The following is a 22,401-nucleotide window of genomic DNA, read 5'->3' on the forward strand; positions in this document are numbered from 1 at the left end:
TGAATGAAATCAAATAATCATAGGCATGAGGATTAGCGTAAAGAAACAAAATCATAAAGATTACCTGCAACCAAATTCCCAAAACTATCATTGGCACGGATACAAACAGAGCTTGCCATGTAATAACAACCAATACCCCTAGATTGCTATATGCATTTAAGCTAGTAGAAAGGCTAAACACAAAGGCGAATGGAATATCAAGGTCAACAATACTCAAATCTGAAGAGACCTGCAGAAGAAAAACAAGGGACCAAGTTAATCTATCATGAGAAAATTCTCTGGGTGCAAAATGTGACTGAAATTTATCGTATTTTCTATTCGAGTAAGAATTCTTACCCGACAAAGAACCCTTCCTAGAGGCGTAGAATCAAAAAAGGACATTGGTACATGAAAAAATGAATTGAGCAACTGGGAAAATATGGATCGTGATGTCTGGATCCCAAGAACAACGATTCCTAAAGATCTTGATAGTAAGAAGAGCATTGTGCAAACTCCAATAATAATGTACACATAAATTAACTTCAGTGTACTAACATCAGGATTTTGAACATTAGCAGCCATCCATGAATTCTGTAATATTTGCCCAGCTATGAAAATTATGTGAGAAATAGCACAAAAAGAGAAATACAGGAAACCTTTGTTCTGGCACAGGTAAAGCATATAAGGCTTAACACCTGCATCCCCTGTTTCCCTTTCCTCTTTCCTGATCAGTTGATTTTCCGGCGATGGCTTCACAGACTCTGTATATCTGCTTCCATGAATACCAACTGTCTCCTTGATCAAAACTTCCTTAGCTCTTTGAGAGTGTGAGTTCTTATTAAGATCGGAAACACCCATCATATCTTTATGGGCATTTACAAGGTCTTTAAATTCGTCACAATCTGCCAATAGATCTTGATAAGGTGCAGACCGGATAACTTCTCCATCTGACATTAACTGCCAAAATTCACCACTAGTTTTAGTCTTTTAGATCTAATTAACAAAAAAATAAAAGTAATTATAGAAGAACATAAATCATAGAGGCACAAATATCATCAGATGTTGACATTTCCAAAGTGGAGAGAGGTACCAAAATGGAGTCAAATACAGGTAGAAAATCAACTTGGTGGGTCACTAAAAGAATGATCTTGTCTGATAGAGCACTCATGACATATTCCTGTTACAGAGAGCTTTGTAAAACTGTTCATAATCAAATGTAAATACAATCTGCATCTGCTGATATGATCCTTACATTGAAGAGACTTGTGGCTGTATGGGCATCAACAGCACTGAAAGGGTCATCAAGAAGATAGATGTCTGCATTTTGGTATAGTGCACGAGCAAGCTGGACCCGCTGCTTCTGACCACCACTAAGATTTACTCCTCTCTCCCCAATTTGAGTACAATCTCCATATGGAAACATCTCAAGGTCCTTGACCAGTGAGCACCTCGCGAGTGTGTTCTGGTATCTTTCCCCGTCCATCGGTGATCCAAAGATAATATTGTCTTTCACGGTTCCTGTTTGGATCCATGCATTCTGAGAAATATATGCTAATTTCCCGCAGACTTGGATCTGAAATGTCTATGCAAAGATCAGGAATTTGATATAAAGATGTTTCTAAAAAAATGAATTGATTAACGTACTTCTTCTTGGTAAATAGTGTCAAGCATAATTTTTATAACGACAGACCATGTTCCCTTTAAACATGTCTAAATGTCCGAACTCGGAATTTGGCAGTTATTTCTTTAAAAGATGATGTTAGTAAAAAAGATCATACCGTGCCTTTGGTTTTGGGGATCTCTCCAAGTACAGCAGCCAAAAGCGTCGACTTTCCTGACCCTACCTCTCCACAAATTGCAATCTTTTCTCCAGCTTTAATTATCAGATTTATATTATTTAGAGCTGGTTTTGATGTATTCTCATCCCATGAGAAGCTACATGAATTCATCGCTACAGGTACAGGGTAATCAGTGCCAATGTTGTATTTTTTCCTAACTTGCCCATTAAGCTCAGATGCATCAAGGAACTTCGATATTCGAGTGAAAGCGACCTTAGCTTGTATCACAACGCGGATAACATCTGGTATTGACCTAACTGGCTCTTGCACGAGACGCAGGGTTGCCACAAAAGTGAAGACATTGCTAGCATCAAGAGGGGTCTTCAAAAGATAGCATGTTAGAAAGGTCGCTGCAGAAACAAAATTAGGTGATGCCCAACACAGGAAACTATGGTATGCCCTCCTAAACTGAAATGCGGACAACCACTTGTACTCAACCTCTCTCAACCCCTCGATAACCTTCTTGAAGTGAGCTTCCCATGCATAAAGTTTCAAGATCTTCATATGAACAAATGACTCGGACATGGCCTTCAATCTCACATCTTGTGCTTCCATAAGTTTACTCTGAAATTTGTGTTGCCGTCTGGCCAATGGAATATTGCACAGTACAGCAATAATAATAACGACCAAAGATGAAACCATTGCAGCACCAACCGCATTGTATAGAATAGCCAGAGCAATGCAAAGCTGAACACTTGTTGTCCATGTCTGATGGAACCAGAATGGGAATTCCCCAATCCGATGGGCATCGACAGTCACATAGTTCAAAATTTCTCCAGAAGAGTGCTTCTTTTTTGCTGCATTTGATAGCTTCTGCTGTTTCTTATAAATAGCTGCTGACAGGAGTGACCTCACCTGCAGTCCTAATCTCCGAGTGCGGAAATTCCACTGTCTCTGTGACAGGGATTCACAGAATTTGCAGATGAACATTAACGCAGCTAGCACATAGCCTTCGTGTTTAAAGGTCCCTTTCCCAAGTGATACATTGATGAACGCCTTGAGGATTACTGGGCCAGCAGATAAGGTGAGAACCTTGAGCAAAGCAAAGAATCCTAAGACCAAGATTGCGCGCCTGTGACAAGAAACAATTGTCCAGAAGAATGACGGTGTGGCGTGTGATAGCGACTCCTTGCCATTCATTTTCTCCATGAACATCGAGTACTGGTTGCATGCTCGATCTGTGGCACCTAAAAGTGGCATGTCTTTGTCCTCAAGGGGTTTCTTGTAACCGATCTTCATTAGAGGATTCAACCACCAAAATGACATCTTGCTGAAAAAACCAGCTTTAGCAAAGGGAGTGACCTGAGTCTCAGAATCAGCAACCTCACCGTCTGAAAAAACCAGCTTCAGCAAAGGCAGCAGAAGTGATGCGGCTAGCTATGTAACATGAGGAAGTTGAGGAGAGGATTTACTTGTGAGGGAATCCATCTGCGCGCAATCTCTGTTGCTTCCAAATCAGCTCCTGTTGCAGCCCTAACGGCAATCATGAACAAGAAACTAGTTAGGACAAAGAACAAATACTACTTTTTCCTTGTGAAGGAGCATATGAAGAACAGATACTGGTACTGGAGCAACCTCAGAGAGTCCAAATCCCATGGAATTATCCAGAAATTCAAATGCTTGCTCGGAACACAAAAATCATGAAAGTCATGGGATCCGAAAGCTGAAGACGAAAACTATACTCGTCAGTGAGCATCAAGTACCTTGTTCACCCAGAGGAGAAGAAGACGCTGCAAGAACTGCTTTGCTTGGCTAGAAAGGATACAGGGAAAGCTACAGAGATGCCAGTGCTGACCTCTCTAGGCTGCTGCTAGCTGGTGAGTCCGTCCAAGCTTAGGCTGCAGGGTCTGGCGCCGCAAGCTCTTTTATTACTACGAGTACGGCGCTGTTAACGTGCCATATGTTTTGGAATCTCCTGTCGTATGCTGAGATCGTAGCCCGAGTCAAATCTTCTGTACCGGATTCCGGTGGCCAGCCATTTAAATATACGCCGCACCTGCCATCACATGGATAGTTATATGTTAGCTTACCGAATTTACTTGTCTTCTAGCAGTGACGCAAAAGCTCACCAGTAGACTTGTTAATTGTGGGTGGAATCCCTCTAGTGCCACATTTTGTAGATCAAAAGGCTTTTTGCCCTGTCCCATTTCATAGAAACAGAGCAACATCCAAGTCCACTCCTACATGCCTTGATAGGCAACCATCGTATCCATCAAAACAGAACCAGCTAAAGCAACATCCTACAGCTGAAGGGAGACACAGCAAGCAGAGATAACCCTGAGCATAACGACGTCGCGTCTCGCCTCCGTGATCATCAGCGACCCCAGCCCCAGCAGGAGTGTGGTTCTTTGTTCCTTCGTCGCCGCCTGAGCTGTGGAACTTCCACCATCTTTGCGTCCATAAGGAGCAGGCACTTGTCCAGGATCTGCAAGCTCTGTTTCGTCAGGGGAAAATTTGGACTCAAAAGAATAGTATATATCATGGTATGGAACAGTAGAGTGGATAGTTACCGCTCTTGCATCACATAACACAATCGAACAAAGATCAAATAATTGCATCACCAGACACAAGAATTTGCAACTGTCCAAAAGGCATGTGGTGCCAGTGTCATGCACAGACTTATAGCTCAGCTGAAAGCAACAAATTGGACTTAGGAACAAGAATAATCAATCTTGAATAATACAGGGAAAGAATCAAAAAAGGTAAACATAGACCCAGCAGTAATATATTTTTAGGCAGTCTAAACATTAAGCATTTAGGCAGTCTAAACATTAAGCATTCAACTGCAACTTTAAGTTCTAACTGACATACGATGGAACATGCTGATAAAATTGGGCATGAGAACCAGACCATACTACTTCCTATCACTAATTAAGTGGAAACCAACGGCGGGGGAGTGTTGAACCAGTACGGGGCCTGGCCCATCTGGATCGACAGGCAGCTGGCTCCAGCATTACCTGAAAAAAAGGCTGCTAGCTCCAGAACATGTGGGTACGCCTCAGATCATAGTGCTTTGTATCGAGTGTGTAAGCAAATAAAAATACTCTATATATACATGGCAATATAAATAGGCAGTTCTTAATGTCAAAAGCAAACTGTTTTCCATTGGAGAAATACATCGACAACTGAAACCAATCGCATCTCTTTACATGGCAGAGTCTGAAAACTCATTTATAAAGTCAATGCATTCAGCATAAACTTACCAAGCTACAGTAAAATGTAAATGATGCCGAAGTGAATGTGCTAACAAATTTACAAAAACTCGACCATAACACTGTCAGCACACACAGGTAGAGTGCAAAACTCAAGTCCCTACGGTTTAGCCCTCTAGTATATCTGATTACTGGAGCAAGGAAATCTTCAGGGATTTACTCTGTCCAGCTTCACCAATTCTGAAGGGCAGCGGCAGTCCACCATGTATTGCACACAATTTCCGGTAGCAATACATAGCAAAAGAAATTTCCAGACATTAACAGACAGATAGTGCTGTCTTAATTCCTATTGAAAATAGATGGATTCCTCGGAGGTAGCATAGATTACTGTATATCTTCAGGCGTATCATTTATTTTCTTTCTAAAAGCTGTTTATCTTTTATCTCTTGAAAAGGTGCAGCAAGTAAACAATCAAAATTGACAGTATCGTCTAAATATTTCCGTTCGATGTGGACCAATACTCCTTGACCAACTCCCGAAAGAGAGATCCTTCAGTTTCCATGAGCTTTGTAGGTTTGTCAAACTCCACTACTTTCCCTGGAAGTGTTCATACATAGTTCATTAGTATGGGAAAGATCCACAGTACATTTGGCTTGACGTATAATTCATATAATCCATATTAATTGGTTCAGTTCAATAAGCGATGAGTTCTATAAACAGGTAAGAGACATACCGTCGCTCATTGCAAGTACCATATCGCAGTCCATAACTGTTGGTATACGGTGGGCCACTGTAATAACAGTGCAATATTTGAATTCTGTCCGGATAGTTTTCTGAAGGACAGCATCTGTTGCATTGTCTATAAAGGCGGTAGCTTCATCAAGAACTAAGATGCGGCATCTTGTCAAAAGCGCGCGTCCCAGACAGAAGAGCTGCCTTTGGCCCATACTCCAGTTTGACCCATCTTCCACAACTATTATGACAAGATCCTGATCAGTACTATGAATGAGATAGTTCCAACGCCGTGCTAGCAAAAGGGTGCAACTTTGAGATCTTCCTAAAGACACAAATTGACATGATTTTTTCTTTGCCAAGAGTCTCATTCATGGTTTGAGCTGAATCCATTGGTGGATTCGAAGTACTTGGGCCTCTACCTCCCTACTGGTGAAGAATAAACCTAGGACTACTAAAAGTTTGACAAAAGGAAATACGTCGAAAAAGAAACAAAAACCACCCAAGAAGGCGAAAGGCTCCATACCGAACCGAGTTTCCACATGAAAGGCATGTTTTGGAATAGCAGAGGTCTCTCAGACTTGGCTAAACATAAACACGTCGGTGATTGTGTGCGCGAACACGGGTTGGATTTTGTGGCAATTTCCGAGGCTGGTAAATGTAATTTTCGCTAGCATGTCCTCGATCAGCTATCAGGTGGTTTCGACTACACATGGCATAGTCTACCAGCTCATGGAAGGTCTGGAGGAATCCTTCTTGGGATTCACACCACGACCATGGACTTATTGGCTTTTTCGACCAGTGATTTTCATATCAAATTTCACTTACGAAACAGAAATGATAATTTTACATGGAGCCTGGTCGCAGTCTATGGGGCTGCCCAAGATGAACACAAATCGACTTTCCTTCGCGAATTGGTGAACCTGGCTAAGGATAATCCTTATCCAATGCTTATTGGAGGGGACTTTAATATCCTTAGGTACCAGCAAGAGAAAAATAATGACCGCTTCGACACTCATTGGCCTTTCCTATTCAATGTTGTCATAGACAGTTTGGATCTTCGGGAGGCCAGTATGTCAGGGCGGCAGTTCACCTGGGCTAATAATTGATCTGTGCCGACATACGAGAAGCTTGATAGGGTACTCATGGACACCGAATGGGAACTAAAATTTCCTCTGGTAACCGTGCGAGCCCTAGAGCGAATCGAGGCGTTATCGGATCATGCACCCATCACTCTAGATTCTAATTCTACGAACCCACCAGCCCGTCGCCCTTTCAAATTTGAGTTGGGATGGCTACATGGGGATGGTTTTGTAGACATAATCAAGAATGTTTGGGAGAAGCTCGCCGTTGGTCGTACGCCTATTCAGAGATGGAACTTTAAAATAAGATCCATGAGGCAACACCTCATTGGATGGGCGAAACACACCAACGTGATATATAAAAAAGAAAAACAACGGCTTTGTACCATTATTGATGACCCCGACAAGATTGCAGAGACGCGCAACTTATCTCATCAAGAGATTGAATTAAAGAATCAATCGAATGAGAAGGTTGCCCGTCTTTTGCGAGAAGAGGAGATCAAATACTACCAAAGATCCGAAGCTGATTTCATTTTGATGGGTGATAGTAATACAAGATACTTCCAATTGATCGCCAATGGGCGGCATAGGAAGAAATGTATTTACAGTCTCCAACAAGATGAGGGGCGGGTCAAAGGTCAGGAGGAGCTCAAAAAGTATATCACCAAATACTACAAATATTTGTTCGGAGCGCCAATTGAAGGGAACTTCACCCTCGACGAGACCCGAACAGATGATATTCCACAAGTCACGGCAGAAGAAAATAATATCCTAACGACACCATTCTCAGAAGAGGAGGTGAGAGCGGTTGTGTTCCAAATGGAACATAACAAAGCTCCAGGCCCAGATGGTTTCCCCGCAGAATTCTATCAGAATTTTTGGGATATCATCAAGACTGACCTTTTGGAGTTGTTCAATTGTTTTCATGCCGACCGACTAGACCTACTCAGACTTGATTTTGGCGAGATTGTCTTGTTGCCAAAGATTAAGGAGGCCGAACGGATCCAACAGTTCAGACCTATATGCCTCCTTAATGTTAGCTTCAAGATTTTCACCAAAGTGGCTACGAATAGATTAAACTCGGTAGCTGACCATGTTGTCCGGCCATCTCAAACGGCATTCATGCAAGGAAGAAATATACTCGATGGCGTAGTAATTTTGCATGAGACCGTTCATGAGATGCATCGGAAAAACATGAGTGGGCTAGTATTCAAGATCGACTTTGAAAAAGCCTATGACAAGGTCAAATGGTCTTTCCTCCAACAGGCACTAAGAATGAAAGGTTTCTCAGAGAAATGGCGCCAGTGGATCCAAAATTTTGTAACTGGAGGTAGTGTGGCCATCAAAGTCAATGATGATGTAGGCCATTACTTTCAGACAAAAAAAGGATTACGACAGGGTGACTCCATGTCTCTAATGTTATTTAACATTGTCGCTGACATGTTGGCTATTCTGATTGAGCGCGCCAAGCAGGACGACCAGGTTGCCGGAGTAGTGCCACACCTTGTGGATGGTGGCCTCTCTATTCTGCAATATGCCGATGACACAATTCTTTTTATGGAACATGACCTGGACAAGGCTCGAAACCTGAAACTCTTACTTTCAACGTTTGAGCAAATGTCGGGTCTCAAAATTAACTTCCATAAAAGTGAACTTTTCTGCTTTGGAGATGCTGCTGAGGCGGCTGCCGATTATACTAACCTGTTCGGTTGCGCACACGGGCAATTCCCGATCAAATATCTGGGAATACCTATTCACTATCGGCATCTCACAATTGCGGAGTGGAAACATGTAGAGGAGCGTTTAGAGAAACATTGAGCAGTTGGAAAGGCAAGATGCTCTCAGTTGGAGGACGGTTGGTTTTGATTAACTCTGTCCTCACAAATATGGTTCTCTATATGCTTTCTTTTTTCTAACTCCCAAAAGGAGTGCTGCAAAGACTGGACTATTTTAGATCTAGATTCTTTTGGCAAGGAGATGGTGAAAAGAAAAGGTACAGGCTGGCCAAATGGAGCGTGATTTGTAGGCCGAAAGACCAAGGTGGCCTTGGAATTCATGACCTGCAGGTCAAGAATGTGTCCCTACTTAGTAAATGGTTGTTCAAACTTCTTACTGAGGATGGTGTTTGGCAAACCATGTTGCGCAACAAGTATTTAGACCAAAAGGCAGTTGCTCAGGCCTACTGGAAACCTGGTGACTCGCACTTTTGGGCTGGCCTAATGGCGGCAAAGAAACATCTCTTTCACTTTGGGTCTTTCACGATAAAGGACGGGTCGGAAATTCGTTTCTGGGAAGACATATGGCTAGGCAATTCCAATCTCCGAGAACAATACCCGGCCTTATACACCATTGCTCGCGATAAAAATAATACTATTGCGCACGTGCTCAGTTCGTCTCCGCCGAATATTTCGTTCAGGCGGGACTTGATTGGCCCCCGACTTATGTCATGGCATAATCTTTTATCCCGACTGGATTCGATTAACCTGACACAAGGCAGGGATGTTTTCCGCTGGAACCTTACTACATCGGGGTCTTTCACAGTAGACTCTATGTATCGTGCGCTAATGCATTCTGAGGTACCAGTGAGTAATAACAAGAAAATTTGGAAGTCAAAGATTCCACTAAAAGTTAAAATCTTCATGTGGTATCTTCGTAGGGGAGTTATGCCAACCAAAGACAACCTTGCACGACGCAACTGGCCAGGAAGTAAGCAGTGTTGCTTTTGTGCTCATGACGAGACAATCAAGCACCTCTTTTTTCAATGCAAGTTTGCACGTTCTACATGGTCAGTCATCCGAATAGCGTCAAATTTGTATCCGCCCACAAGTGTTGCCAATATATTTGGTCATTGGTTGGACGGTATTTCAAATAAGTTCAAAACGCTAATAAGGGTGGGAGTGTATGCCTTACTTTGGTCGCTTTGGCTATGTAGAAATGATTTCATTTTTAAGGACAAAAATGCTTCTCCTCTACATGTTATTTTTCGTTGTACGCACTTGCTTCGTATGTGGTCTACGCTACAACGACCGGAGCACCAACCGTTGTTCAAGACGGTGTGTACACGGTTGGAGCAGGCGACTATGGAGGTTTTTTCCCAACATGGGTGGCATCATAACCTCCGAATCGATCTACCTCCATTTTTGACATAGGCATAGTGTCGGTCTGTAGGACTCTACTGTTGTCGACTTGTCTTTTTTGTTACTTTTCCTTTTGACACACTTTTGTTGTTTGGTTGTGTGCATCCTAGTTATGCAGAGACCGGGTGGTATTCATGATGTTTTGTATCCACTTGATGCTACATTTTGAGTTAATAAAAGCGCCCTTTATCGAAAAAAAGTTTGACATATTTAGTGGTACATGTATTTTCACATCTGTTTTAATTTCTGAAATGAATCGAACTGAGTTTTCTGTTTGCCCAATTTATTAGATCAAAAAATTAAACACAGAAACCAAAGTATAGATGAAGTTAAGTTTCCTACCATGTGAATCCAATCCCTGTTCCTTCTCCTGGACAGCTTCAAGAAGCTGACATTTATCAAGAACCTGCAGCATAATAACAAATGGAGCAGCAACCACTTTAATGATTCCTAGAAAAGTATATATGCCATAAAATAAGAAAGATGGGGCCTAAGCCTAGCTCAGTTGGTGGGAGGTGTGGCTGTACACGCCTACCAGGTAGTCACCCATGTTTGAGTTCTCCTCAACTCAAATTTGGGTGCCTATTTATTTTACCAGTGAAAAGTTATCTAATCCCCCTAGGTAATCTAGTTTTTTATTAGGCAACTTGTAATTTGAGATTCCCCTAACTCAAATTATTCCGTCGCTCCCCATTTTGGTAATGTGCTGACCTTTCTGAAATCTTTAGGTATATATCAAAGTAACTAAGCTGAATTGCCACTGTACTAAAGAGGGAGGTATCGTGATTAAACATTGTATCAGGTTCTTCAGGTGTGATATCTTCTTCATAATCTTATCTGAACATTTTGTAAGGCGAGAAAAGGCAACATAGATATCTCTGTACATCTTACCTCCCATATTTGCTGATCTGAGAATTGCCCAAGAGGATCTAGATTGTATCTTACTGTACCCTTAAAAAGTGTTGGATCTTGTGGAATGATACCCAAACGCGAACGCAAGTCATGTAAGCCTATTGTACTGATGTCCACAGAGTCTATAATTATTTTCCCTTCGGCAGGTTCAACAAGACGAAACAATGCACCAATTAAAGTTGTCTTGCCACATCCTGTTCGTCCGACTATACCAATCTTATTTCCGCCTTCAAACTTGCAAGTGATTCCATGTAGTACAAGTGGAGCATCATTCCTATACCTGATCTGTCCAATGAAAATCAATCTCATCAATTTGTTAGAGGTGTTAATTGGATTTTACCTTGTATGTTGTACATGTAAATATTATATTGGTTTTTATATCATTTATGCCACTAGTTATGTCCCACTACTATGTTTTGCCACTAGAAGTTTAACCTGCTAAAAAATGCCATCACTCATTTAGGCGCTTGCTAAAAAATGCCACTAGACACCATTACTGTAAGCTCCCGTACAACAGGTTATATGACCAAAATACCCATGGACCCACATTTCAGCTCTCCCTCTATCTCAGTATGATTAAGTGTGGGTCCCACTCGATCCCGAACATTGTTCTTATTTTCCTCTAATATTATTCGCTTGCTTACTTCTGAAAAGTGGGGCTAACACTTATCATTGTGAGATATATATGGAGCTGACATGTGGTTCTGGGGGTATTTTGATCATATAACATGGTCAAGAGGTTTGGCCTGACAGAACGGTGTCTAATGACATTTTTTAGCAAACATCTAACGAAACAATAGCATTTTTTAGGTCTCTAATGGCATTTTTGAGCAAGCGTCTCATGGAACGATGTCAATTTTGAGCAGTTGTGACTTCTAATGGCAAAACTGAGTAGTGAAACACAACTAGTAATGATTAAAACCCCATTATATTTGATTACCTTCAAATCTCTAAGCTCTAAATTGCCATCTTGGGGCCAATCTGGCAACGGTCGATTTTCTTCAACAACTTCTGCTGCTTCACTTTGTATGCCCATGTACTGGCTCACCCGTTCTACTGAGATTATTTTATTCGCAAGGTTGCATTGGTTTTGAATACATGAAACAAATGACGTGTTTAGCGTAAGACCATAGGACAAAGCCATTCCAACAAAACCTGTGCAAGTATGAAAGCAAGGTATTAATCAATTGTACTACCTGTAATGTTAATATCCATAAACTGAAAATTGTCAGATACTTTATTTAGTTGACTCCAATACATTACAAGTGGACTGGAACTGCATCTGTTATGTACTTGATGGGCTACATAGAAGAAGAAAAAAATAGTCTGGAAATTCCCACAAAATCAGAAACATTTAATCATTAACGCGATAGAGATTTTCTTATCAATTACATGCTAAAAGTGTTTTGATGGGCTATCTAGAAAAAGATGCGTACAAAATCCCACAAGTCAGAAACCTGAGAACCTATTTGACCGACCTCTTAGTTAACAAAGTACAACCCTTAGATTTTCATAAACAACATTAATTAACTATGCAACCCAGATCTCATGTGGTGGGTACTGTATCCTAACCAGCATCCACCTCACCTATCGTAACCAGCTCAAACAGGTTTGTTTTTTTCCTTCCATACTTTCATCACACGTGACTTTCATCTTTACATCACAGTAGATTATAAACACATTTCTCCTGTGGTACTCCCTCCGTCCCAAAATTCTTGTCTTAGATTTGTCTATATATGGATGTATCTAACACTAAAATGTAACTAGATACATCCGTATTTAAACAAATGTAAGACAAGAATTTTGGGACGGAGGGAATAGATTATAAACACATTTCCCCCTTTCCATACTGATTCAATGACGTGAGAAAGTATTGTTGGATGCATTTGTCGATGGCATTTAATGGACCTTCGAAGAAAACAATTATAAACACATTTCTCCCCTAGTAGATTATAAACACATTTCTCCCCTTCCATACTGATTCGATGGCATTTTTTGGTGATAGAAAGTTTTTATTTTGATCCTTCCTCAGACCCCACCTGGTGTGGGAGCTTCTAGCACTAGATCTGTCATTTTTTATTGAATTTTTTTTTTGAACGCATTATATTGAGGTACATAGCTAGTACTTGTTACTCTCATGGTGTACGCGGATGAGTTGGCAGTTATAGGAAGCAGAGGGCAACAAGACGTGTTTGCTCGCGTGTGCATTTGTCGACCTTGCCATGTGCCTATAGATCATGAAAATAGTTTTATGTGGAATTTCCTTAAGATTATTTAAAATAAAAAAATGTGGGTCAGTACAACCTACGTGTAGGTGCTACCCCAGTCAAAATGAATTTAGTATTCTTAAAACTCACTCGAGGAACAAAAAATTACATTGTGAGGAGGAGCCAAACTACATGGTATCAAAGTTTAATGGCCAAAGTATCAGTTTAATAGTGCGAGGACCAAAATATGCACATAAACAACGAAGAAAAATCAAGAATGTTGAAGTACTGCCTTTTGTTATCCAAGACACTGATGTGTTGCATGTGAAAGTGCATCTAGGCCCCAACGTATCCTTTTGTATTGATAACAAAAATTAAAGGAACTAATGAGGCCAATAAGTGTATTTTAGTCCCTTGTGCGAAGGTTGTCAAGGATCGATGCCCCCCCCCCCAAGTTAAAGGGTACAAGGATCCCGCACTATTAAGAGGGAATCAAGGGATGTGAAGCACATGCTAAAGTCACTCTACACCTAAAACCATCCTAGGTGAAAGGCAGTTTTTAGCTGGCTAGACCATTTGGGCCAATTCTGGCCAGATAGTCCGGGTTTGGGTCTGTTACTATGCACATGGTATTGGGTTGATTCCTAGGCCAGACACACACTCGTATTGTCCGGTAGCTCTCAATTTTAGTTGGACATGTACCGGACTATCTAGTACTTAGTCGGCTGCTCTTGGCTTTGCCCTGATAGAGGCCACACTGCTCGGTACTTTCCCGACAGTTCTCGGCCCTAGGGTGAGTCCCAGGCTTGATTGTCTGAACCTGAGCCTGTTCTCTGCTGCTCCCTTGTTTTCTGATGCTCACAAGGGTTGTTAGAGCTGGTCAGATTGTCTGACAATACTTTTTTCAGCCTGAAAATAGTGTAGTTTTTTCCTACCCAACCACCGCTTCAGAATAGGGTTGACCATCCATTCCAAGCATATCAGCTCTAGCCAAGAACACTCCCCACGCTCTCCCAGCCCTAGTCCTTTGATTCCTTGAGAGGTTTGTGAGGGATTTTTCAGAGGAGCTAACCTTAGCCAAGATTCGCTATTCGACTGATAACTTGCGTGATTTGAGGAGGTTTTGAGCATTCCCCTTTGATCTTGTTACCTCTTGGAGGTTGGAGACTCCTAGGCAGCAGGAGTCACTAATGAGGACCCGAGTTTGTGGATTGCCCCGTCATTTACATTCTTCAAAGCCTAATTTGTAAATAAAAAGAGCTAAAAAAATTAGAAGACCTATTTACCCCCTTAGGTCCATCTCAATCCTTTCAATTGATATCTGAATAAGGACTCTTTTAAGGGCTTCATTGCCTTAGAAGGCGCAGAGGGTACCTCTTCCAGTGATGCCGAGAAATTGTACACCGTCGCATATCTCGCCAAGTTGACAGTGGAGCCTCAATCCCAATCGGATGCTTCTACAGAGGTATTCATTAACAAAAGGATGCCTAAAGTTCTCGCACTAGAGAATAGTGTTCCCACCACATCACAACTTGCGGAGACATAACCGTTGGGTAACACTGGTGCTATGCCTCCTAGCTTCGACCAAGCATCATGGCCTATCCCTCACCTCTACAGCCTCCCACTCCTAAATATCACTATGCGGCTCACCACCCTTCTTTGACGGAAGACGCTACTCTCATTGGAAGTTTCCTATGGAGTCTCATAATCGTAGCTCTTTGGTGGCACTTTGGGAGATTGTGGGGGCATGGATTCAATTTGGTGGATGCCGGTAACTTGACTCCGCGTGAAATGATTGACCAAGAACTCAATGCCATCGCTATCCATTTGATTTGAAAGGGCCTTTCGAGAGATATCTATGCCCAAGTCATCCTTATCAAATCCTCAAAAGGTCATGGGGTCATTTGGTTGTCATGAATGGAGGCACCACAAACATTCCAAGGTTAAAGTATCAAATGGCCAAGCATGAGATGAACTTGTTTGTGATGAACCCCCACAAAACACCTCAACCACTCTATTCATGACTCACCAGTCTTGTGGTCAAGTTACAAGGCTTGGGTGTGAGAAGATCAATGATGGATTCATCGTGAACAAGTTCATTGGAGTACTAGCACCTCACTTCCTATCTATGGTGTTCCACATTCAACAAAAGAGTGATTATGCAACCTTGATGTCCGATGATGTTCTTGCTTATTTCCTTACCCATGATGACATCACTGAGGATGGAAAGAAGACTCCTATGACTTACGGGTTGTCCACACCCTCTTGCATGGAAGGGCGATCATGTTTAAGAGGAATAAACAAGTGAAGAGGAAGAAGAGTCTTGAGTTCTAACTATCAAGATTGATTCGGATTTTTAGAAAGAACTACTCACTCCGATCCAAAAAAAGTGGCATGGCTTTAGTTCAGCTTTAGTTCAAAGCCATGACACTTCTTTTGGATCGGAGGAAGTAGATCGTTCCCCTCATGTCGTTCCCCACACAATGCCGGAGGAAACTTAGTGGCACCGCCTCTGTCTCTCCCCTCTACCCCGCTCGTTACCACTGGCCTCCACTATAGTGGCAGCGGGCCCCGCTGCCAAGGTGGTGGGAAGCTCTCTTCAAGTGGCACTGGTAGTCAGCTATGTGGTATGGGGCGATGGTAGTTAGCCTACCTGCTCTAGGATGTCGGGAAGGGGGAGGGGCTTGGGTTGACCTCACCGTCACGCTGTGAGGCGTTGAGGCGGCAACTCAGGTGGCTATCACGAATGTGCAGTACAGCGTGCACCTTTCGCAAGTGGTGGTCGGCGGCTTCGTCCACAAGGTTGGAGTGGAGATCACCTGGGTGGTGTGGCTTTATGTTTGTTGCATCTAGGCCAATGTGTGTGCGCACCTACAACCTATATTGGTTCGACTTTGCAACGAGTGGTGTGGTGGTACGTTGGACTATGCGGGTGACTCGATCCGGCTAGTTCTGGATCGTGTAGTCTCGGCAACGCCGATGTTGTTGTTGTACGGGCAGTGATGGCTTCGGTAAGTTTGTTGGAGACCCATATCATGTCTAAAACATCATCTACTCCCTACATCCCCAAATAAGCGGACGTTTAGCATTCGAAATTTGTCCATGGAAGAGTGTACTTCTATCGTCCCAATGCACTTTAAAGTATAAAAAATGCTTCTCTCTCATCACACGGGAAGCAAGCCCAATAACATTTAACACATGGTCTCCTCATTTTCTACATGCACTTAGCTAACTGGAGTGGGGGAATTAAAGAGGTGGGAGATAGTGGCTTGCACCTTCCCAATGCATTTTCTACTCCACTCCATAATCTGTCTTGATATTTCTATATGTTCACTTATTTGAGGACGGAGGGAGTATCTGCTGGTGGAGGGATTATCAAGTAAATTTTCTCATAACAAAAACTTATCAGAACTCACTCAGAAGGCAATGGGAAGGTAGCAACATTTACATGGCATGAATCTAACATTTATCACAAATTAGTTGTATTTGAAGCATAGTGGTATTCATATAATTACTTACCAGGGCTAAAAGTTCCTCGTGGAAGAAGGGCCATGACAAAAGCAGAAAAAGAAAGAACTGCAGCACTCATTATCTCTAGACGTAGAATCAACCATTCAGTTGCAGCAAAATTATAGAAATATGGACTTGCATTCTTGTCAACAAGATCCAAATTGGTAGCAAAGAATCGATCTTGTTCCTCAAAGGCCCTTATTGTTATAGCCCCTGAAATTGATTCACCTAAGTGATTCGCTAGAGCAGATTTGGTAGTACCATTGATCCGCATCAATTCCTTGGCCCAGGCTAGATAGTACCTCTGCATGACCAAATATAACAAGTCTCAGAAAATGAGAACTTTGAATGCAAAACTGCATGCTCATTCACTCTTGGTCAAAACATCACTTGGTGCATGAATTCAAATAATCATATATATGAGGCTTAGAATAACTTCATACCAATTACCTGCAACCTAATTGCTAAAACTATCATGGGAATGGATACAAACAGAACTTGCCATGTAACAACAGCCAATACCACTAGATTGCTATATGCATTTAAGCTGGCACCAAGGCTAAACAGGAAGGCAAATGGAACATCGAGGTCAACGATACTCAAATCAGAAGAGACCTGCAGTAGAAGAAAAAGGGAACGAGTTAATCTATCCTGAGAAGAATCTTTTGGTGTAAAACAGAACAGTATATAGTTGTATTTGCCATTGGTTTAAGAATTTTTACCCGGCTAAGAACCCGTCCTAGAGGAGTAGAATCAAAAAAGGACATTGGTGCACGGAACAATGAATTGAGTAACTGGGAAAATAAGGATCTTGATGTCTGAATCCCAAGAACAACGACTGATAAAGATCTTGATAGCAAGAAAAGCATCGAGCAAACTCCGATAATGATGTACACAGAAATTAACTTCAGTGTAGTAACATGAGGATTTTGGACATTAGCAGCCATCCATGCATTTTGTGATATTTGTCCAGCAATGAAAATCATGTGAGAAATGATACAAAAAGATAAATACAGGAATCCTTTGTTCTGGCGCAAGTAAACCATATAAGACTTAACACCTGCATCCCCTGTTCCTCTTTCCTCTTTCTTTATCAGTTGATCCGCCAGCAATGGCTTCACAGACTCTGTATGAATACCATCTGTCTCCTTTATTGATACTTCCTTAGATCCTTGAGGGGATATACTGCTATTAAGATCTGAAACACCAATAGTATTTTTATGGGCATTTACAAGGTCTTTAAATTCGTCACAATCTGCCAATAGATCTTGATAAGGTGCTGACTGAATGACCACTCCGTCTGATATTAACTGACAAAAACATCATTATGTTAAATGACATCAACAAATAAATCAAGCTACTTACAGATAAATATAAATCATAGGGGCACAAATATCATCATATGGTGTCATTTCTCAAGTGGAGAGAGGTACCAAAATGGAGTCAAATACAGGTAGAAAATCCACTTGGTGTGTCACCAAAAGAACAGTCTTGTCTGATAGAGCACCCATGACATATTCCTGTTACAAAAAGATTTGTAAAACAGTTCAAACTCTAATAGTAATACAGTCTGCATTTGCTGAATATGATCCTTACATTAAAGAGACTTGTAGCTGTATGAGCATCAACAGCACTGAAAGGATCATCAAGAAGATAGATGTCTGCATTTTGGTATAGTGCACGAGCAAGCTGAACGCGCTGCTTCTGACCACCACTAAGATTTACTCCTCTCTCCCCAATTTGTGTGAAATCTCCATATGGCAACATTTCAAGGTCCTTGACCAACGAGCACCTCGCGACTGTGTTGTGGTATCTTTCCCCGTCCATCGACGATCCAAAGAGAATATTGTCTTGCATGGTTCCTGTTTGGATCCATGCATTCTGAGAAATATATGCTATTTTCCCACAGACTTGGATCTGAAATGTTTATGCAAAGTTCAAGAGTTTGAAATGAAGTTCTTATGAATAAAATGAATTGATTAACGTAATTCATATTGGCAACACTGTCGAGCATAACTTTCAACAACTTTGCAAACTGAACATGATGCTGTTTGTCAACTGGCTATGTTTCTTCATGTCTAAATGTGTCAATTCTGAATATGACAGATATTTCACTAGATGATGAACTTACTAATAAAACATACCATGCCTTCAGTTCTGGGGACCTCTCCGAGTACAGCAGCCAAAAGCGTCGACTTACCTGAACCTACCTCTCCACATATTGCTATTTTTTCTCCAGCTTTGGCTACCAGATTTATATTCTTTAGAGTTGGTTTTGATGTATTCTCTTCCCACGAGAAGCTACACGATTTCATCGCTATAGGATAATCAATGCCACTATAGTATTTCTTCCTAACTTGTCCGTTTAGCTCAGGTGCATCAAGGAACTTCGATATCCGAGTGAAAGCAACCTTAGCTTGTATCACAACAGCAATAACATCCGGCATCAATATAACAGGGTCTTGCACAAGACGTAGAGTAACCACAAAGGTGAAAACATTGCTAGCATCAAGAGGGGTTTTCAAAAGATAGCATGTTACAAAGGTCGCCGCTGACACCAAAACAGGAGACGACCAGAACAGGCAACCGTTGTAGGTCCTCCTAAGCTGGAATGCAGACAACCACTTGTACTCAACCTCCCTCAATCCCTCGATGACCTTCTTGAAGTGAGCTTCCCATGCATAAAGTTTCAAGATCTTCATATGAACTAATGACTCAGACATGGCCTTCAATCTCACATCTTGTGCTTCCATAAGTTTACTCTGAAATTTGTGTTGCAGTCTGGCCAATGGAACGCTGCACAGTACAGTGATAATAATGACAACTAAAGATGAAATCATTGCAGCACCAACCGCATTGTATAGAATTGCCAGAGCAATGCAGAGCTGAACACTAGTTGTCCATGATTGATGGAACCAGTATGGGAATTCCTCAATCCGATACGCGTCGACGGTCACATAGTTCATAATTTCTCCAGAAGAGTGCTTCATTTTTGCTGCATTCGATAGCTTCTGTTGTTTCTTATAAATAGCTGCTGACAGGAGTGACCTCACCTGCAACCCTAATCTCCGAGTGCGGAAATACCACTGTCTCTGTGACAATGATTCACAACATTTGCAGACGAACAGTAACGCAGAAAGCACATAGCCTTCGTGTTTAAAGGTCCCTTTCCCAAGAGAGACATTGATGAATGCCTTGAGAATTATTGGGCCTGTAGACAAGGTGAGAACCTTGAGCAAAGCAAAGAAACCAGAGACCAAGATGGCACACTTGTGAGAAGAAACAATAGTCCATAAGAATGATGGTGGGTCATGTGACGGCGACTGCTTCTTGCCATTCAGCTTCTCCATGAACATCATGTACTGGTTGTGTGCTCGATCTGTGGCGCCTAGAAGTGGTATGTCTTTGTCCTCAAGGGGTTTCTTGTAGCCCACCTTCAGTAGAGGATTCAACCACCAAAATGAGATCTTGCTGAAGAACCCAGCTTTAGTGAAGGGGGTCACAGGACTTGCAGAATCAGCTGCCCCACCATCTGAAAAAACCAGCTTTAGCATAGGTAGAGGAAGTGGTGTACTCCCTACATTTTAAATTATTGAAAGTTCTAGGTTTGTCCTAAGTTTTTAGAAAAATATATCAACATCTACAATACCAAATTAGTTTCGTAAAATTCATCATAAAGTACAATTTCATACTATATGTACTTGATGTTGGAGATATTAGCAAATTGTTCGATAAACTTGATCAAACTTATATAAGTTTGACTTAAGACAAACAACTTCAAGTAATTTTAAACGGAAGTAGTAGCTAGCTATGTAACATGAGGAAGTTGAGGAGAGGATTTACTTGTGAAGGAACCCATCTGGGCATGCAATCTCTATTGCTGAATTGCACTTCGAGGTGGATAAGCTCCTGTTGCAGCCTTGCACCAATTATGAACAAGAAACTGTAGTTAGGACAATGAACGGATGTCCTTCTTCATGAAGGAGCAGACAAAGAACAGATACTACAAAAATACCGGTACTGGAGCAAACATCAGAAAGTCTGAATGCCATGAAACTATCTAGAGCGACACATGGAAATTTGAACGCTTGCTCGGAACACAAAGATCACAGTACCTCATGAAAATCAAGGAAACCCAAAGCTGAATGAGAAACTGTATTCAACTGTACCTTGTTGAGCCAGAGGAGAAGAAACTAGAAGAACTGCTTTGTTTGGCTACAAAAGGTCGCACCCATATTCGAAAATTTCCTCGAAGAAAAAAGGCCAGATATCCAAAAATAAATTCCCCATAACCGCACCCCTTTTCCCTCTGAAGCTATGATGGCAGTGTTGAGTGTTGACCTCTCTAGGCTGCTGCTAGCTGGTGAGTAGTAGCACCAAGCTAACAACGTGCCAAATGTTTGGTGTGTACAAGTTTTGTAATCTTCTGTGCGAAAATATTCTGTGATATGTTGAGAATCAAATTTTCTGTAACCAACTCCCGTGGCAGCCGGCCATATTAATATACACCGAGTGGCCACCAGATCAATATACTATGCAAACGAAATCACCCAATGCCACATTTTGTAGATCGAAAGGCCTTTCGCCCTGTTCGCTTTCTTAGAAACGAAACAACATTCATGCAAGTCCACTCTTACATCCATCAAAATAAAAACCAGCTGAAGCAACATCCATCGTCCATCAGCTTAACAGGACATAGGCAGAAATAACAAACCCAACAGCCAAAGGCAGAGATGAATCTGAGCATAACAGCGCCGCGTCTTGCCATGGTGGTCATCGGCCCCAGCAGAAGTGCGGTCCTTCGTTTCTTCGTTGCCAACTGAGCTGGGGAGCTTCCACCATCTTTGCTTCCATAAGGGAGCAGGCACTTTTTCCAGGATCTGCGAGTTCAGTTTGGGACACGGCGGTCTCCTGCGTTTGAGTAACCCCGACGGTCGCTGACACATCACCTGTAAACCATACCACAGTAATCAAGCAAAAAATACATGTCATTACCCAATTTCCAGGTAGTCGACAACATACCAGCAGTAATCGCATTCAAAGCAGCATTATTGGTATTGCTGAGCCAAACTCTAGCCATAGATTCAAAATTAACAAATTCAGAGCATTGAAGCACAATGACAGTTTCTTTCCACACCACTTGTACCACATGACAGCAAGAGAATAGATAATGGTTGGCAGGTCCCTTTCTCACAACACAACAAGCAAGATTCCTCATGCATGTGTTGTCTTTTGGTCAGGGTATCACGGGTAAGGAGTTTATTCTTGTGGGATAAAAGCCACACACAAAAAAAAAAACATGTAACAGCCGGGACAAAAAACTGGCATAACTCCTAAATGCGCATCTTCCAAACAATCTGATCCGGTTCGGTTGTCGGGGTTAAGCCACCGACAATCCTCTCTAGATCTCTCCATTTAAGTGATGATAATCGGATGAAAATGTTGGTCTTACTCTTACCCGTAGCACGGCAGGACGGCGCCCCATCCCGCCACTTGTGCACTCGTCTCCGGCGCGGGGAGCGACGGAGATGCGCCGATGCGTGAAGCCGTGCTCCTCCTCCTCTCGCGGTGGCCGCCGCCTCCGTTGCTGACCCCGAACTAACCCTACATTCCGGGCAGGGTGGCGCGACCTAAATCCATCCAATGCGAGATTGGGAGGGTGGAGAGGAAAGCGGCTACATTTCATGGCACGGCGGCGGAGGGAGAAGACGCGAATCGATAGCTCGGCAGTGGTACAGTCGCGGAGTTGGCCCAAAGAGATGCCGGCCCGTGTTGTAGACCAGAAGGCGGAAACACAAGAGTACGTTTTCGGGCTGCTTCATTCGCCTCGCTCGATGGCTTGGTTGCTGAAT

General features: G+C 42.2%; 2 protein-coding genes across 3 annotated transcripts in view; both read right to left on the reverse strand.

Annotated features, from left to right (window-relative positions):
* LOC119335176 (ABC transporter C family member 10-like) overlaps positions 1 to 4,636 on the reverse strand; it is an 11,990-nt gene extending 7,354 nt beyond the window's left edge. The window contains exons 1-9 of the mRNA XM_037607339.1: positions 4,328 to 4,636; positions 3,887 to 4,242; positions 3,521 to 3,813; positions 3,230 to 3,290; positions 1,758 to 3,148; positions 1,232 to 1,552; positions 1,070 to 1,156; positions 337 to 936; positions 65 to 229 (exon numbers count right to left, since the gene is read on the reverse strand). Coding sequence (XP_037463236.1) covers positions 65 to 229; positions 337 to 936; positions 1,070 to 1,156; positions 1,232 to 1,552; positions 1,758 to 3,148; positions 3,230 to 3,245 — 2,580 coding nt within the window. The 5' untranslated portion in view covers positions 3,246 to 3,290; positions 3,521 to 3,813; positions 3,887 to 4,242; positions 4,328 to 4,636. The remainder of the gene's footprint in view (positions 1 to 64; positions 230 to 336; positions 937 to 1,069; positions 1,157 to 1,231; positions 1,553 to 1,757; positions 3,149 to 3,229; positions 3,291 to 3,520; positions 3,814 to 3,886; positions 4,243 to 4,327) is intronic.
* Positions 4,637 to 4,799: 163 nt separating this feature from the next.
* On the reverse strand, positions 4,800 to 22,272 carry LOC119340408 (ABC transporter C family member 10-like). Of its 2 annotated transcripts, XM_037612316.1 has the most exons (14): positions 22,008 to 22,272; positions 20,719 to 21,498; positions 20,393 to 20,468; positions 18,694 to 20,081; positions 18,146 to 18,466; positions 17,983 to 18,069; positions 17,272 to 17,859; positions 17,000 to 17,164; positions 16,559 to 16,853; positions 11,773 to 11,987; positions 10,812 to 11,117; positions 10,263 to 10,326; positions 5,703 to 5,942; positions 4,800 to 5,566 (listed from the first exon to the last, which is right to left on the reverse strand). In XM_037612316.1, the coding sequence occupies exons 3-14, from the start codon at positions 20,406 to 20,408 to the stop codon at positions 5,460 to 5,462; spliced, it is 3,792 nt and encodes a 1,263-aa protein (XP_037468213.1). In that variant the 5' UTR covers positions 20,409 to 20,468; positions 20,719 to 21,498; positions 22,008 to 22,272; the 3' UTR covers positions 4,800 to 5,459. The 2 variants fall into 2 exon arrangements, with proteins under 2 accessions (XP_037468213.1, XP_037468214.1); XM_037612317.1 differs by lacking the exons at positions 4,800 to 5,566; positions 5,703 to 5,942; positions 10,263 to 10,326 and having other exon boundaries at positions 11,001 to 11,112.
* Between the last annotated feature and the right edge of the window lie 129 nt (positions 22,273 to 22,401).

This window comes from Triticum dicoccoides, chromosome 7B (assembly GCF_002162155.2).
Source record: "Triticum dicoccoides isolate Atlit2015 ecotype Zavitan chromosome 7B, WEW_v2.0, whole genome shotgun sequence".
Classification (NCBI taxonomy): Eukaryota; Viridiplantae; Streptophyta; class Magnoliopsida; order Poales; family Poaceae; genus Triticum; species Triticum dicoccoides.